At 36.5% G+C, this 16,303-nt stretch overlaps 4 protein-coding genes across 6 annotated transcripts; 2 read left to right on the top strand and 2 right to left on the bottom strand.

Annotated features, from left to right (window-relative positions):
- The first annotated feature begins 257 nt into the window (after positions 1–257).
- On the top strand, positions 258–5,533 carry LOC7467371 (sulfite reductase [ferredoxin], chloroplastic). The gene is made up of 9 exons (XM_002313307.4): positions 258–592; positions 1,243–2,019; positions 2,113–2,409; positions 2,565–2,762; positions 3,669–3,803; positions 3,926–4,042; positions 4,151–4,309; positions 4,453–4,708; positions 4,964–5,533. Exons 1-8 carry the CDS (start codon positions 410–412, stop codon positions 4,657–4,659), a joined length of 2,073 nt encoding a protein of 690 aa, XP_002313343.4. The 5' UTR covers positions 258–409; the 3' UTR covers positions 4,660–4,708; positions 4,964–5,533.
- A 422-nt stretch (positions 5,534–5,955) lies between these two features.
- LOC7467372 (photosystem II 5 kDa protein, chloroplastic) lies at positions 5,956–6,513 on the bottom strand. The gene has a single exon (XM_024608475.2). The coding sequence runs from the start codon at positions 6,383–6,385 to the stop codon at positions 6,068–6,070; it is 318 nt and encodes a 105-aa protein (XP_024464243.1). The 5' UTR covers positions 6,386–6,513; the 3' UTR covers positions 5,956–6,067.
- Positions 6,514–8,251: 1,738 nt separating this feature from the next.
- On the top strand, positions 8,252–12,466 carry LOC7482326 (uncharacterized). 2 transcript variants are annotated; one of them, XM_024608442.2, is made up of 5 exons: positions 8,252–9,543; positions 9,945–10,241; positions 10,640–10,822; positions 11,168–11,371; positions 11,843–12,466. In XM_024608442.2, exons 1-5 carry the CDS (start codon positions 9,082–9,084, stop codon positions 12,245–12,247), a joined length of 1,551 nt encoding a protein of 516 aa, XP_024464210.1. In that variant the 5' UTR covers positions 8,252–9,081; the 3' UTR covers positions 12,248–12,466. The 2 variants fall into 2 exon arrangements, with proteins under 2 accessions (XP_024464210.1, XP_024464209.1); XM_024608441.2 differs by having other exon boundaries at positions 8,254–9,543; positions 10,637–10,822.
- Positions 12,467–13,123: 657 nt separating this feature from the next.
- LOC7467373 (NAC transcription factor 32) lies at positions 13,124–14,893 on the bottom strand. 2 transcript variants are annotated; one of them, XM_052455631.1, is made up of 4 exons: positions 14,466–14,893; positions 13,969–14,252; positions 13,722–13,860; positions 13,424–13,636 (listed from the first exon to the last, which is right to left on the bottom strand). In XM_052455631.1, exons 1-4 carry the CDS (start codon positions 14,851–14,853, stop codon positions 13,572–13,574), a joined length of 876 nt encoding a protein of 291 aa, XP_052311591.1. In that variant the 5' UTR covers positions 14,854–14,893; the 3' UTR covers positions 13,424–13,571. The 2 variants fall into 2 exon arrangements, with proteins under 2 accessions (XP_002314077.2, XP_052311591.1); XM_002314041.4 differs by having other exon boundaries at positions 13,124–13,860.
- Positions 14,894–16,303: the final 1,410 nt, after the last annotated feature.

The raw sequence follows: 16,303 nt of genomic DNA, 5'->3' as shown, positions 1-16,303 counted from the left end.
GTCCACGTTCAATGCACCATAGAATCCAACTTTGGTTTTGCTGCATGTCTGTCTCTTACACTCCCACGCGCTCCTTACCACACCTCCCGGCCCTTTAACAGCAATTCCCGCACAGCTGACAGAGCGTGGACTACAAGCTCGTGGGGGTACGTCAGAGTCACCAGTTAAAAAAACACTCGTGTCACGCACGTGACAGCGCACGATAGCAAATAGCAAATAGAGTTAAAAAAACAAGAAAAACAAAATAAAATAACCCTTCACAGTTTTAATTCAAGGCTTTCGCTGTCAACTTGATCTATCTTCCCTACTCACCAGTCTCCACAAATTATCAATCTCTCTGCTTCTCTGCTACTTGTTTTTTTGTTATCCAGGGTTTAGGTTTTTTGTTTGAGATAAGAGAGATAGGAGGATGACGACGGCGACGTCGTACGGAGCAGCTCATAGTGCAGTGTTGAAGGAGGGGAAGAAGATTCAGATAGGGAGTTATGGTGGATTGAGGAGTAGGAATTCAGTTGGTTTGAGTAGGAGACATGTCAATTTGTTTTCAGTTTCAATTGCTAGACCTAATCCGCTTATCAGAGCTGTCTCCACGGTTAGATTACGTCAATCAATCAATCTCCCCTCCTCTCTCCCTGCTTTGAGTTTCCGAAGTTGTTTTCTTTTGTGTTTGGATTTGTTCTCTGTTTTGGAAGGCTAAAGAGGGAAATGCGAGGAAAGAAAGCTTATTAAATTATTAGCACAGGCATATCAGTTTTGATTTGTTTTTGGATTGATTTTTTTTTTTAATTTTTTATCAAAAGCTGCGTTTTTGAATCTCGTGCTCTGTTTCAATGCAGGGGAAAGAAATAACGTCAAAAGTAAAGGGTGATATTATTTCTTTTATTTCAATCTGGTGTCTGTTCTATATGACTTTTTTTAAAAAATAAAAATAAAAGTGTACTCAGAATTGTTTCATGATTGTTGAATTTCTTATTAAATGTGCTGTGCTGTGCTGAGTAGATTTGGGAGAATAAGAAAGGTGTCTAGAACCTAGGAAATTGAAATGCTTCTGATTTAACTTAATTAGATTGAGTTCGTTAATGAATGTTAACATTTTATATTTATTTTGGAACAACAAAGAATTGTAAGGCTAGCCTGCAAAGGCAATTTCTTGATAAGAATAACCTCGATGTTGATTATTAGTGATAGAGTTTGTCTAGTTTAGTTTTCATGTTTTATAACTTGCACAATTTTTGTGGGCAGCCAGTAAAGCCGGAGACTGAAACTAAGCGTAGCAAGGTTGAGATAATCAAAGAACACAGCAATTTTATCAGGTACCCTCTTAATGAGGAGTTGCTCACAGATGCCCCGAACATTAATGAGTCTGCTACACAAATAATCAAGTTCCATGGGAGCTATCAGCAGTATAACAGAGATGAACGAGGGGCAAGATCTTACTCTTTTATGCTTCGTACAAAGAATCCATGTGGGAAAGTCCCGAACAAATTGTACTTGACCATGGATGATCTTGCTGATCAGTTTGGAATCGGAACACTTCGATTGACAACCAGGCAAACATTTCAGCTCCACGGTGTTCTAAAGAAGAACCTCAAGACTGTGATGAGCAGCATTATCCATAGCATGGGTTCAACTCTTGGTGCATGCGGTGATCTTAACAGGAATGTTTTGGCCCCTGCTGCTCCATTTGCAAGAAAAGATTACCAATTTGCACAGCAAACCGCTGATAATATTGCTGCACTTCTAACTCCCCAGTCTGGTTTCTACTATGATATGTGGGTGGATGGAGAGAAAATAATGTCGGCAGAACCTCCAGAGGTAGTGAAGGCCCGCAATGACAATTCTCATGGAACCAATTTTCCTGATTCACCAGAGCCCATCTATGGAACTCAATTCTTGCCTAGGAAGTTCAAAATCGCAGTCACTGTGCCAACAGACAACTCTGTGGACCTTCTCACAAATGACGTTGGTGTGGTTGTTGTTACTGATGCTGATGGTGAACCTCAGGGGTTTAATTTATTTGTAAGATTAGATTAACATATACTGAAACATTCCTCTTTTTTCTTCTTAATTGCCCACAGCTTTTTGTTTCTTACAATTTCTGATGTGATGCAGGTTGGTGGTGGTATGGGAAGAACTCATAGGCTAGAGACCACTTTTCCTCGGTTGGCAGAACCATTGGGTTATGTACCAAAAGAAGACATTCTATGTGCAGTGAAAGCTATTGTTGTCACTCAACGAGAAAATGGGAGGAGAGATGATCGTAAATACAGTAGAATGAAATATTTGATAAGCTCCTGGGGAATTGAGAAGTTTAGAAGTGTTGTGGAGCAATATTATGGGAAGAAATTTGAGCCTTCCCGTGAGTTGCCTGAGTGGGAATTTAAAAGTTACTTGGGATGGCACGAGCAGGTTATCCCTAATTTATAAGTGTAAACTTCGGTTCTGTCTCACCACATTACAATGTTTTGGCTATTCTGCTTAGGATCAAACATTTTCTTATCTGTACCTTATTTGCTTCTTGAATTTTACCTTCTGCTTACTGATAGATTGAAAATTCTTGGCAGGGTGATGGTGGCTTGTTTTGTGGGCTCCATGTTGATAGTGGTCGTATTGGGGGGAAAATGAAGGCGACATTAAGGGAAATAATAGAAAAGTACAATTTGGATGTCCGTCTCACACCAAACCAGAACGTCATCTTGTGTGGTATTCGCAAAGCATGGAAGCGCCCAATCACCACTGCTCTTGCACAGGCTGGTTTACTGGTAAGGTTTTTTCACTTTTGGTGTCCACATTATCTTCTGTCCGGGTATTCCATAACTGTGAAATTTTCCCAGTGTTGTGAAATTTTCCCAGTGTTAAGTCCATTGATTAATATGAGTAGGCATATATCATTTTTTTTCCTGTTCCTTGAGACTTGGTTTTAGGATTTGTATAACTGAATTCCTTAGTTCCTAGTGAATCATGGAAATGGATTAATCATGAAACTGTTTGTGAGCTAAAGAAAGGATTTGATTTCCTGGTTTCGTATATGAAAGAAAGGATTTCATACAAGGCAGTAATTGGGTAGGTCTTGTCAGATGGTTCCATTAAGATTTGGATGGCATTAGCACACAATTGCAAATGTGATGTGCAGTCAAACTGTTATAAATGCCACAATATTGCAAGATCTGAATCTTTATTCCCTGTTAGTCATCTATCCTTGTTAGTCATCTATTTTTCCGATAAAACCACAGAGCAAAGGACATCTTTTGAAATCTCATGCTGCCTTTATCAATTTAATAATTAGGTTCAGTAAGGATTGTCTTTGTAGTCACTCAAGTTATTAATTTATTAGTGGACACCTTTTCAGAATTTGTATTTAATGTTATGGATGTAATCACTTATCATGTCAAACAGTCGACCTTTCTGGTAAACCTTTCAATGGTAATTGACATTCAAAATCTTTAACATTCTTGTATAGTATGTCAGAAGGACCCACTTAGCATCTCTGTTTCTTGTTTCATGCCTTTCTACTACTGTCTGAATGATTCTGCTGTTCAGTTGGCAAATGATGAATTTCTGGGGGTTATTATAGTGCTTATTTGGTTTGCTAGGTCTTTGTTTTGCTTGCTGGTTTTGTTTCATTTTTCTCAATTGTTCTGGTTTTGATTAATATTGCTCATGCACAGCAACCCAAGTATGTAGACCCCCTCAATTTGACTGCAATGGCATGTCCAGCTTTACCACTGTGCCCATTGGCAATAACCGAAGCTGAACGGGGAATACCTGACATCCTCAAACGTATTAGAGCTGTATTCGAGAAGGTGTGTTCATTCAAATGAGTTCATCAGAATTGAACCAAGCTTTTGATAGATGAATGTAGTGAATTGTCAATTGCATGCAATGAAAATTAAGACTATTTACTGGTAGTCTTTTGTGATTTCAGGTTGGTCTCAAATACAATGAATCTGTGGTAATAAGGGCAACTGGCTGTCCCAATGGCTGTGCCAGACCATACATGGCTGAACTTGGATTTGTTGGTGATGGCCCTAATAGCTACCAGGTATACCAAGGACTGAATTGATGTCCTTCTTTTTGTTTGTTTTGTTTCAGTATTACAAATGAGAATTAAAGGAAAACGTAATGAACCATTTTTGTTGTTTTTAAACAGCTTTGGCTTGGGGGAACACCCAATCAAACTTCATTAGCAAGAACCTTTATGAACAAGGTTAAGATTCATGACCTTGAAAAGGTTTTGGAACCTCTGTTTTATAATTGGAAAAGGAAAAGACAATCCAAAGAATCATTTGGCGACTTCACAAACCGAGTGGTGAGTATAGAGATTACTACCTTGCAAGTTATCATCTCTCAACCCATTTGAGGAAAAGTTAGCTTTTTCATGTTGAATATTTATCCAATCCTATTGAAAATTTCCAGTAGTCTAAAGATATTGACTTCAATCTCATTTATCAGGGATTTGAAACTCTTCAAGAGTGGGTTGAGAAATGGGATGGTGTGGTGGCTACACGGTCCACATACAACCTGAGACTTTTTACTGATAAGGATACATATGAAAAAATGGATGAACTTGCAAAATTGCAGAATAAGACTGCTCATCAGCTGGCCATGGAAGTTATTCGCAATTATGCTTCTGCCCAGCAAAATGGGAAAGGGGAATGAGTTTCCTACACATCTTCTGCAATCTTCGTACCTGGCAAAATGGCTTGAGGTGAATGTGGAACAATCTCTCTTTCTATCCCTCTGTGCCGTTGCTGGTCGGTAACAGCTGTAATGCTAAGTTTCCAAATCTTTTTGTATCACAATTTTGCTTGCTCAGGTTTTTACAAGACCTTTATTTTATATTGTTGATGAACCAGGCCTTGGATCCTATTAAGCCCAGATTTGTCTGAGTGTTTTTCATTTATTTATCCTGTAACAAAATCTCTTTTCCATGCATGTAATCATCAATATGTTTTCTTTTCAGTTTATTATCCAAGAATTATGCAACCAGTACCGGTCCTAGATAATGGAGTGCAAAAGCAACCTGGGAAACCTCTGTTTTTCTGTCATCCAGCAATTCTTGATGGGCAGCTTCCGCATTTTCATCTGAATTCTTTTCGCAGATGTACAACTAACTTGACTTGGTCCTGATTTGGAATTTTCGAGTTTTTGATGTTCCCATTTTTCATGTTTTTCAAATGGGATCGGCTGGATAGCGTGTTGAATTCCTGCACAATTGAGGCTCTTAGGTAGTCATATTCCTTCTTAGTTCATAGTAAACTGCATCTGGAAATTGAAGCTTAACCTCCAAAGGTGGCATCTTAAGGCAACTAGTTCAGTTTCAGAAAAAAATTGAAAATTGCTGCGATAATTTTGGAACAGATTTTTATTTAGTGGTGGTACATGTTTACTAAAATCCCCATTTCACCTTTCCAGGGTGTCGCCATTGATGTATTTTTCCCAAAAGGAAAGGGGGAATACAAAAGGCAGTCTCTTAGGTATTTTTGTGGTTACTCCTCATGGTTATTAATTTGTTGCTCGTTAATTTGAATCACGAAGGGGTGTATTCTTATTTTTTCCATAAAATTGTACAGCATTAGCAACATAGTTTGCAATTGTCTGATTGATTACCACTGTATTTGACGCCACACAGAAATATATTGGAAGCAGATCGAATGATTCATCACATATGGAATGAGAAATAGGTGTTTTGCTTTCCTATCGTGTGTAACTGTTGTTTGGTGTGGAGTTGGGGAAGATGCTAGCGTAAGTAATGGATTCAACATCATTCCAGTGAGCTCAAAAGCCAGGGAAGACGAGTACTGTGTCTAAATTCAATGAAAACTCGGGCTGTTCGATCAGCAAGGGTGGGTGCTGCAAGCCAACTCCAACACTTCACTAACATTTCCAACAGAATAGGAGGTAAATCCTACGTTTTACCTTGAAAAACAGGGTTATTGGGTCCGAAGAATTGGATTCAATGAAATAGAAGATGAGATTTGAAATAAAGAGGGCTCCCCAATAAAAGCATAAAAGCGAGGACAACTTTTACATTACATCAATGAACATCACATAGAACATCAAATTCTCAGTTGCGGCAGATACGAGCAGTTGGCATTGTGACACAAATAGGAGCATACTTCTTCTTAGCTTCTGGGGTCCCTCGCCGAGGTTCTTCATCAGCGATGGCGACTCTGGCAATGGAGTAGGCAGCAGCAGCTGCAGCTGCAAACATCAAATCCCTCCTCCCACCGCTGCTCTCTTCTCTGTTCTTCATCTCCACGTTGACTCCCTCTGTGGCTCTTGAGGCCTTGGCCACAATGAGCCCTCTACGTGGGGTTGTCGAAGGCTGTTTGGCCATGGCGGAACCAGTTAGGAATGAGGCTGTCATGGTTATGGATGCCATCTCTGCTCTGCAAATTTCTTGCTTCCTCTCTGTTGCTCAGTGTTTGTGTCTGACAATCACATGCACGTAAAAGAATGGATTGAACTGCTATTAGTTCTAGGAGTGTGAATGGCTGGCTCAAGGACTTGTTGGGAGACAACCATCCATTTCCTTATCCCCAAAAAATGATTGGACGAATGGATTAATGCCATGTGTTGCTTTATCTTTGCCAGAATTTGTGGTTATGAAATCCTGTGGCCAAGAGTGGATGTCAAAGGGCTATTCTCGTGCTCAAAACATGCTCTGTTCTCCATGGACGTGGTTTTACATGGAAAAAAGTAAATCTTGTGTAAATTCCTGCAATTCATTCCCAGGGATAACTCTCGAGGCTTCTATTTTTTACGATTCTAGGGCCATCAACATCCAAATTTACAGTTATATCTTTAAATTTCAATTGATTGTTACGAATCCAGGCATCTATTTGAAAAGAATAAATAATGATACAGTAGATTGTAAAAATCTTAAAATCGACACACTTGTTATAGTATTATCTCAAATTTGAAAATGCTTGTCATCTACTATTTCTCTTCAATTTATTAGGTAAGCTCGTGAACCAGATCCAAATTCATTTATTTTGAGTTCGGAGAAGGTGATGCCACCTCCCCTGTTATTTAATGAACTCATTGATTTTGCACAACCGGTGAAGCGGCACGCAAGATTTGCATGCATCATTTATCAGTAGCATAGCAATGGAGTGAAATCTTTTAGACTATCAACTTTATGAAATTCCTCTTTTTAAAGATAAGATATGCCATCTCTCATAATCTTTGTAGTTTTACTCGGAGTTACACTTCCTTTCGTGTCGAAGAATTTTTTTGGTCTAAAAAATAAATATGTGTACTTTTCAAATATGTTTTTTTTATAAAAAATTCTAATTATAAATAAAACAACTAATTAAATAATTGAGAACTATCTATATCAATAAATAAATAAAATAATATTAACACGTTATTTGACCGGCCTAGCTGCAGGTCGGATAATTTTTTTATAACGCAAATGAATTAATGTGTGAATTTTATTAACATATTTTTTGACAGTGAGTAAAAAATATAACAATAAATAAAAAATTCGATGTTTATATATAATAAAATATAATAAAGATCATGCTCGTTAATAAAAACAAGTAAAATCTCAAGCTCATTTTTAACATAGTAGAAAAATAGGACAATGTTGTAATTGCTAGATTGAAACATCATTTCCTTAATCTTTGTATAATAATTTTTTTGTGTAAAGAAAATAAAAGAAAAAATTTAAAAATAAATTACAAAAAAATAATGATATGAACAAAAAAAAGATATAAATAGACCAAGTATAAAGTGATAAATATTTCAAGTGTAAAGAATAAAATAATATTTTTCTTCTAAAAAAAATGTAAAGAAAAAAAAAGAAAAACTAAAAAAATATTACAAAAAATAAAGATAAAAAAAATGGTGATAAATATGTATAATGTAAAATGATAAAAATATCAAGTATAAATTACAAAAAAAATATAAGAAAAACTTGTTTTTTTTAAAAAAAAAAAAACAAAAAATTACAGACTTATCCCTGCTACAATACCCGCTAAAATAACAAAATTAAAGAAAATTTTAATTGTGTCATTTATGCTGTAAAAGATGATTTACTTTTAGTATATGTGTAATTATATCTTTAAATCTTTGATGCGAGAAGACTGTTTGATGGTTATTGTTCTAAATATTTTTTTTGTTTGGTAAGAATATAAATGACTCGTTTAATCTGCTTTCAATCTCTAAATAAAAGAATTTTGAGCATTGCTATTCAAACAGCAATCCATGACCTTAAAGTTTCTCTTTTTTTGGTCCATTAGCTAAATAAAAAGCGAAGAGCAAAAGCAGTAAGAAATGAAAGAAACTTTTTTTTCTGTTTCAGGTTAGTGTTGATGCAACAGTAACTACACATCCTTCTCAGTTTTCCATGAGAAAACAAGGTCCAAGTACACGAAATTTATGCAGCAGCAGCAGCACATGAGAAAGAAACACTCACAGCACAGCTTTCATTTGAAATCTCTGTTCCTTCCACATAACGAGGTTGCACGCCTGTAGCCTTAACTTCTCCCGCTCCTCCCTCTCTCTCTCTCTCTCTCTCAGCTTTCATCAATTTTGGGTTCAAAATTGATGGTATATTTTGGGTACTGGACTCTTGCTTGGCTGCTCTAAGTAACCTCTCTTTTCAAATCCAAAATGGTACATTTTGGGTTCAATTATTATTATTATTATTATTTCACTCTAAAAACAATATAAGCATAAACTATTATCGAAGTACTTTCAAAAACTAAAGTTTAGTAGAAGTACTATAATCTGTCACAAGAGTCCGAACTCTGACTTCTCTCTGTAGCTCCAAACTGTTACTTCAACTAGAACCCGCTTCTCGGCAGGCCAATTCCTACATAATAAAACAAACAACCAACCTGTAATTTTTCAAATCAAAAAGGAAAGTTGTTTGTGCCAAAAATTTGTGTTCAAAACTCCAAACTCTCTCTCCTACACTGTATCCACCAATATAAAATGAAGTTGTTGTGAACTATCTGTGTTCAAATCTTGATCTTGAAACTCTTTTCCTTTCTTTGACAAGAAACCAAAGTGTATCTCAAAACCAAGAAGAAAAAAGGAAGAAAAAACTGAAGTAGCTGTTGTTCTTGAATGGATAAAGTATCGACAATAACAACATTGACAACAAGGAGACCAAAATGGCAATACCCACCAGCCCAACCAACTCCAAGAATCCTCCATTTACCTCGAAGGCCTCGCAGGAAACCACAAGTGCCAAAGGCCAATGCCACAAAGCCAAGTTCACAAAGAGACGAGAAAGGAAAGTTAGAGGCTTTGTTTGATCAAGAAAGAGGGTTTGCAAGAGGGGTTGTGCCAATTATGATGGCTAGCGGTAGCAGGGGTTATCAGTGCTTTGAGGAGGAGAGGAGGGAGAGAGTGGAGGAGAGGGAGAGTGTGGTGATGGAGGAGGAGAAGTGGAGGTTTCAAGCTGAGATGTTGAGGGCAGAGTGTAATTTGTTGCGGATGGAGAGAGAGATTGCTGTCAAGAAGATGGAGAGAAGAAGAGTTCAAATGGAGAGGATTCTGAGATCTGCTGTTGAAACTCTGCTTTCTGTTAGTATTTCTCTTACATTTTCTTAATTTTAGTTGCTGTTTTCATTTGGGTTTTAACATTTTCAGTGATGTGTGATCGGTTCTTGAGAGTTCATAATTTTGATTCTTGGTAAATTTTAGAAAAAGAAAATAATTTACTTTTTAGGCATGGGACTTGAGATAGCCATGGCTCAACTCAAGCAAGCCTGACACAGCTACCAGTCTACTTTTTTATTCTCTCTTAACGTGTCAGGTTCTTGATTATTATTAACTAGGCCCTATCTATCTAGTTTGTATAGTTTTGTGATAGCCTCTCTGCAATCAAACAGAGCTTTCTAAAGGATATGATTTTGATCCTAATTTTAAATTTACCATACCTCTTTATTCTTTCTTTTGAATTTAGTTTTGTGATTTGTTTGCAGGGGAGAAAAGGGATTTGTGATGGCAAGGATGCGAGCATGGTATTGGATGAAGAGATTCAAGAATTGGTAGAGAAGCTAGAGAAGTTGCAAAGAAGATCAGGGGTTAAGGATTTAGAAGGTCGAAAGTGTAGTAATTTAGATAGACAAGTATCTCTTCTTCAAAGAGGGCTAAAGAACTTTGGAGGAGAATCGGACGAGAAATGCGTTAAGGAGATCCAAGAGGTGGCGGAAGCAAGCATGTCCATAAAAACAAACTGCAGTGTCCATGAGACTTTTGCTTCAAATCGCAGTTGCAATGTAATGTTTAATCTCTCCTTGCTTAAGAATTTTTTCAGTTGCATTATCTTCTTTGTTTTAAGAAAACTAGATAGATGAATCCGACTGTTCTTGTAGTTTTTAGATTTCTGAACGAACAGTTCACTTCTATGAAGTCGAACAATTTCAATTTTAGTGCATTTATAAGGTGAATTGTCACTGTAATCAATGTGGTTTTGGTTTTCTTTTAAACGTTTTTCCTAAAGCAAACAGATTAGCATATATATGCCTGTTATTATTTTCGATGATTTTCAGAGGTTTACATGTCAATTACTGTCCTCTCCATTTATTTAGCAAAGAAATACATCTATAGTTTCCATTATTATGTCAGAGTTAACTTTGCATATGGCTAATTTCTAGAAGAGAACAATGTGCAGCAGATGGAGATACTGAGAAGGAAAATGGAGGGATTGTCGAATAGAAGCTTGTTGGAGAGAATGGAAGATGAGTATGGTTCAATGCACTCTACAGCCAGCAGTTCTGCTGCCAATTATGCCTCCTCTTCCAAGAGAATAATAGAATTTCCTGATAAGCCTTCATCTTCAACAAGACAACCATGCAAGGTAAAAATCCACTGTTATTATCTGTTAGTTTTGACTGTAAACATCAATTATTCAAATGACTTTAGGAAGAGGGGACATCTTAATGATTGGAGTTACTGTTGAGCAAACCAAGCGTGGTTTAAGGGTATAGATTTGGTGACACTCCTTAAGTCCTAATCAATTTCAGCGAGGTCTGTGAAACATATGTTAAACAGTGCAGTGAATTTTTTAAATGACCAGAAAAAACTTAGTCAGCTTATTGGCTTTGTAGGATTTTAATATCAAATGTTCTATGGATGTCATACAATAGGTATCCATAATTGCTGTAACGTTGTTGCCTGAATGATGACGAAAGTTCTTCTACAGGAGGAGAAAACATGCTCTGGGTGCTGCAAGATCATAGTGCGGAGCGTCATAGAGCAAGTTCAGGCTGAGACAGAGCAATGGTCCCAAATGCAAGAGATGCTTGGGCAAGTCAGGAATGAGATGGAAGAGTTGCAGGCTTCTAGAGATTTTTGGGAAGATCGAGCACTTGATTCTGATTGTCAAATTCAATCCCTGAATTCTGCTGTAAGAAACCAAGCTCTATGTCGTCTATCTATTTCTTTCTTCATCTCCGAGGCATTGAATCTACCCGGTGGAAGTGTATTACTCAAAATACCATGGAACATACTAAATAGCTCAATGAAGTTCAAGAAAGTTAAAATGTCGAAATGATTTTGGCAGTGAAAACTATTTCTAAATGTATTAGAAAACACCTTTCCCCCTCAAAGTTCGCATTTCTGCAACACCCAACATTGAGAAAGATTCCAGCTATCAATTTTTGGATTACAAAAAGTAAACGTGGACAGTCTTGAATAATAGCCTCCTTAGTTTTATCTGCAAATGCTGATGGCTTATGAATCGATTTGTCTGAGGGATGAATAGAATGGGACTTTAGGCACTCAAGTTAAGGGTAAAAGACTGATACAGCAACATTTGATCCTAAGCTTGTCAATACATTTTGCATTTATACAAAATTAATGATGTGGCTTTCTACAGGTGCAAGAATGGAGACAGAAAGCCCTCTCTTCTGAAGCCAAGGCAAATGAGCTACAAAATCAGGTAGCTGTGCTTCAAGAGGAGCTCGAGAGGTTGAGGAAGGAAAGAGTTAAAGAGACATCAAGGTCTAAAAACTTACCATCAATTTCTTTGGAGGCTCCAAATGAGACTGAGAAGCGAGTATTAGTTTGTCGTTTGAAGGAAAACCGTAATACTAATGATGATTGTCGCCAGAAGAAGGCCTTTAGTGATGGCAGCAGAAAGCCACACGCCTGCGCCGGTGGACTTGATGCTCCAAAACGGTCACTTTTTAGAGATATTGGAAATTCATCTCCCTTGGCGAGACAAAATAGTAGAGCAGTTTTCCCTTTGCACTACCCTGTGCAGGAAAACTTCAAATTCTGAAAATTCATCAAATTTCCCCCTTTCCCCCATCTAAATACATTGACTGTAAGAGAGCCAAACTTCAAATGTGTCGCACTAGAGAACAAGTCCATGTTTAGTTTGCGGGGGATCCAAGAATTACCATTGCAGTTCTTTTAGCTCTTGACACAAGTTCTCTACCTTACGGAATGTGCATCAACCTGTGTACTTGTGAAACAAAAACAGAAGTAGAAGCTTTTAACGAGACAGACAATACAGGATTCTAATAGCTCTAGGATGCCATTGCAAATGACAAGAAGACAAGCAAGAATCAGGAGCGTTTCATCAACATCGGTCGAAAAAACTATGTGAAGAATTCGTGGCATGAGATGCATTAAACACTGTTACAAGAAAGAAACGGAGATGCATCACTGATCAAACATTTCAAATGCACTAATCCTTCTCATTGATTTTTGCACAACAGGTGATCCATGATAGACTAGATAATCGTAACTCACTGGAAAATCGTTTAGATAGAGACGGGTTAAGAAGACTGAGGCCGGGATAGAGCGAGCCAGTTGTAAACAGATTTTGAGTTTCCCCTCTGTTGGGACTACTATCCTGTTCTTATGTTTTCTATACCCGTTCTTATATCAACTTCAAAAGAGATCCTCTTCATGGCATGGCCTTACGTTGATTGCCAAAAACTTATGATCCCGTTCATATAGAGGAGAACGGAAACAAGCAAAATATATATATGCTTAAATGGTTGCTGCAGAATGTTGGGCCCTTAGAGTCATAATAATATGGAATTGTGTGGGAAGATAAAAAAACGAAAGGTTTGGCTGTGGTTCAAACAGAACAAAGCTAAATTATACATCTGATCATGCGCCACATGTTTATTCATATACTTCTGAATGTTGAAACACATACCAATAAGAAAAATAGAGAAAAATATTAGTGAACAATGTCATAAAATTCCTAAAACTTGAAAATCCATCACCACAAATATCGCTAGCTTCTAAGGAGTCTTCACTGAATCCCTAAAACTAGAAAATTCATCAGCAAACCTGAACAGATGTTAGTTAGGAGAAAAGGCTGATGAGATTCTACCTAAACGTAAAACACACTAAGGTAGCTGCTGGGGAAGTTTGGGGACTTTGGTCTCAACAGTCGTTTCTGATGTTGACAGATCGACCGGTGCTTGCAGGAGAAGGATTGATTCGGAGATTCTCAGCTGGGAGATTAGTGATGGTCTCAGGATTATCTTCCGTGCTACCATACAAATTAAATGTTTCAGCTAGATCAAATTGAAGGATGGGAGGATTCCATATTTCTTCTGGTAACCCTTTTGAAAAGTCGGAACTCAGAAGCATGGGGACAGGATCTTCATAAGTCTCTGGTAAAAATGGGACCTGGGCTGCAGAATAACTGTTGCAGAAGAAAAATAAGTCATCAAATCCAGCTAAAGGAGGAGTAGCCTGTTGCTGCCATGGATTTTCCCATGAATCATTACCACTGTTGCGGTCACCATCCATAGCAGCCAGATCATTTGGACCAATAAGGAGCTGGTGTTTCTGTGAAGAAAATTGCTCTCGATATTTGACAGGCTTCTGAATTTTCTTGTAAATCCTACACAAAACCCATTCATCAAGCTGCACCAAGAAAAAACTTGGTTACTAATCATGTTAAGAAAGAATTAAAAGCAAATGCTAGCTGTTGATCAATTAATAATTAGAGCTGGATTTTGAATATCCATATACCCTCATGTCATTTATGTTATTTCTGATTGGAGGAGCTGCAGCTTCCATTCTAAATTCATGCATCATCCAGTTGGTTTTATCACCCTTAGGGGCCTTTCCATTATAATAAACCAGTGACTTCCTATATCCAACAATAGCCTTATCGTGTACGATTTTCTTATCAGCTCCAGTGGCTTTCCAGTATCCGCCGCCTGCTGCTCGATTCGGCCTAGTTCCATTTCTGTACTTCTTGTCCCTTGGTGTAAAAAAATACCATTCCCTTTCTCCATAGTGCTTAAATTGCTCTATCATCGATAAAAACAACAAACTTAATTTGTAGTCATAAATCCATTAATGCTTATACATAAAACTATAAGAACAAAGTTGATTAAAAAGAAATCTCATTTATATACTCTAAATTAACAAAAAGAAAACTTGTAATCTGAAACTAACAAGATGGTCATAAATCATATCAAATTCAATGAAACAATATCTTATCAAAATTAGAAGAAAAGAACCTGCAAGCTCCTCGGGATTATGTTGATAAAGTGAAACATCAGCAATCCTGTTCCTAGGCAATGGCAGCCCACTGACCTTATTCTTCAAGTAATGCAAAACCAGCTCATGGTTATGAGGGCAAAACCTATAACCGGCTGGAAAATTATTGAAATAGCTGTCACCATCATCATCATTATTATCTGGATTTATCACATGATCATGACCAGAAATTCTTGGTGATGGTTGTGAAGAATTCACAGAAGATGGTGAGCTTGGTGATGGCTTGAAAGGCTCTGAAAGACTGTTTGAAACCCCTGAAGTGGTAGCAGAAACCTGTACGTTCGGCTTTGATTCCTCAGTAAACTCCATAGTAGGACACTCGAAAGCAATGTCTCCTTGGCAGGACATTCGACTCAAGAGTTAAGAATATGAGCTGCAGATATATTTGAAATTTAATATCTTAACTATACACATACTTAATAATTTAATCTTTTAAATAAAATTATCTTTAGTTTTTTTATAACTAATTTACTAAAATCTTATCTTTATTTTTAATATCTATCTAATACGTAATTATCTTTTAAATGAAATTTATCTTGTTTTTCAATACCTATCTCTATGCTTTTCAAAATATATAAGATATATTTCGGAAAGATTTTTTTTTTCGTTTGATGAAAAAAAAATCAAGCTGAGATTTAAGTAAAATCGATCTCACGAACAAATCGTAAATGAACATTTTAAAATTTACTCTATCTGAGATTTGAAATCAGATTTGAATTCAACTCTTCTTGATAATTTCAAAGACATTTGAAGTTAATCGAGAAATTTTTATGATCTCTGTTAGTTATTGGGGATTATTTAAAAAAAATATAAAAAAGAAAACTCATAATCCAGTGATAATAATAATAATAATAATAATATCTATTCTTAGAATTTTACTCTTCTAATATTATCCTTTGTTTTAGGAATTATATTAATATTTTAGTCTCTTTCTCAAGTAGAAATAGAGTTGAATTTACTATTGATAAATATTTTATATTTACAAAGAAAAATAGAAAATATATATTTTCTTTTTATTTAAAGCAAACAAATTTTGACATTTTGACATTTTTCGTGTGAGCTATGCTGTGATACAGATGGTGGCTTTGAATTGTTAGACCATCAACGTTTTTAGAGGTCTAAATCAATGGCCTCTGGTTTATAAGAGCATCGAGCCACATAATATATCCAAGCTCAAATAAAAAACTAGACGGATGCGAGTTCTATACGAGTCGGGTGAGCTTTACAACTCATCATTTTGGACTCATATTTTCCACATACTGAATTTCAAGTATTAAGACATGAGTCTGTACCCACATGGTATAAACCCTAGAACCAACAATTGCTCAATATATTCATATTATTAAGCCAAAGCTCGAAGAAGACAGGACAAGAAAAACTTGTATTCCTGGGTTCTAGTTCAAAACACATATATATTACACGTACTGCAGGGATAATCATTTAAAGAACAAACATCGCAAAACTTCATGCAAGACTTGATTGTGATAATCATACGGTGAACATGCACAAGTAGATCACTAACTCGCAAACACGATCATCGCAGAACGTTCTCCGTTAATCCTGAAGGTAAGCACTCAAAATATATAGTGAAATATTAAATGATGCTGCAAAACCATGCCACTAAATTACTAGAAAGGAGAAAATAGAAAGTAATGATCTTGTTAACAATGCGCCAAAACCATGTCACTAAATTTCTAAAACTAGAAAATCTGTAAACAAATATAATATATATCTTAACTATTAGCTAGAATATTGTCTATTCACTAAATTCTAAGATCCTAGAAGATCCATAAGCAAA

Source organism: Populus trichocarpa, chromosome 9, assembly GCF_000002775.5.
Source record: "Populus trichocarpa isolate Nisqually-1 chromosome 9, P.trichocarpa_v4.1, whole genome shotgun sequence".
Lineage (NCBI taxonomy): Eukaryota > Viridiplantae > Streptophyta > Magnoliopsida > Malpighiales > Salicaceae > Populus > Populus trichocarpa.
Note: the sequence above shows the minus strand (reverse complement) of the source record. Positions and strands in the feature narration are given on the sequence as shown.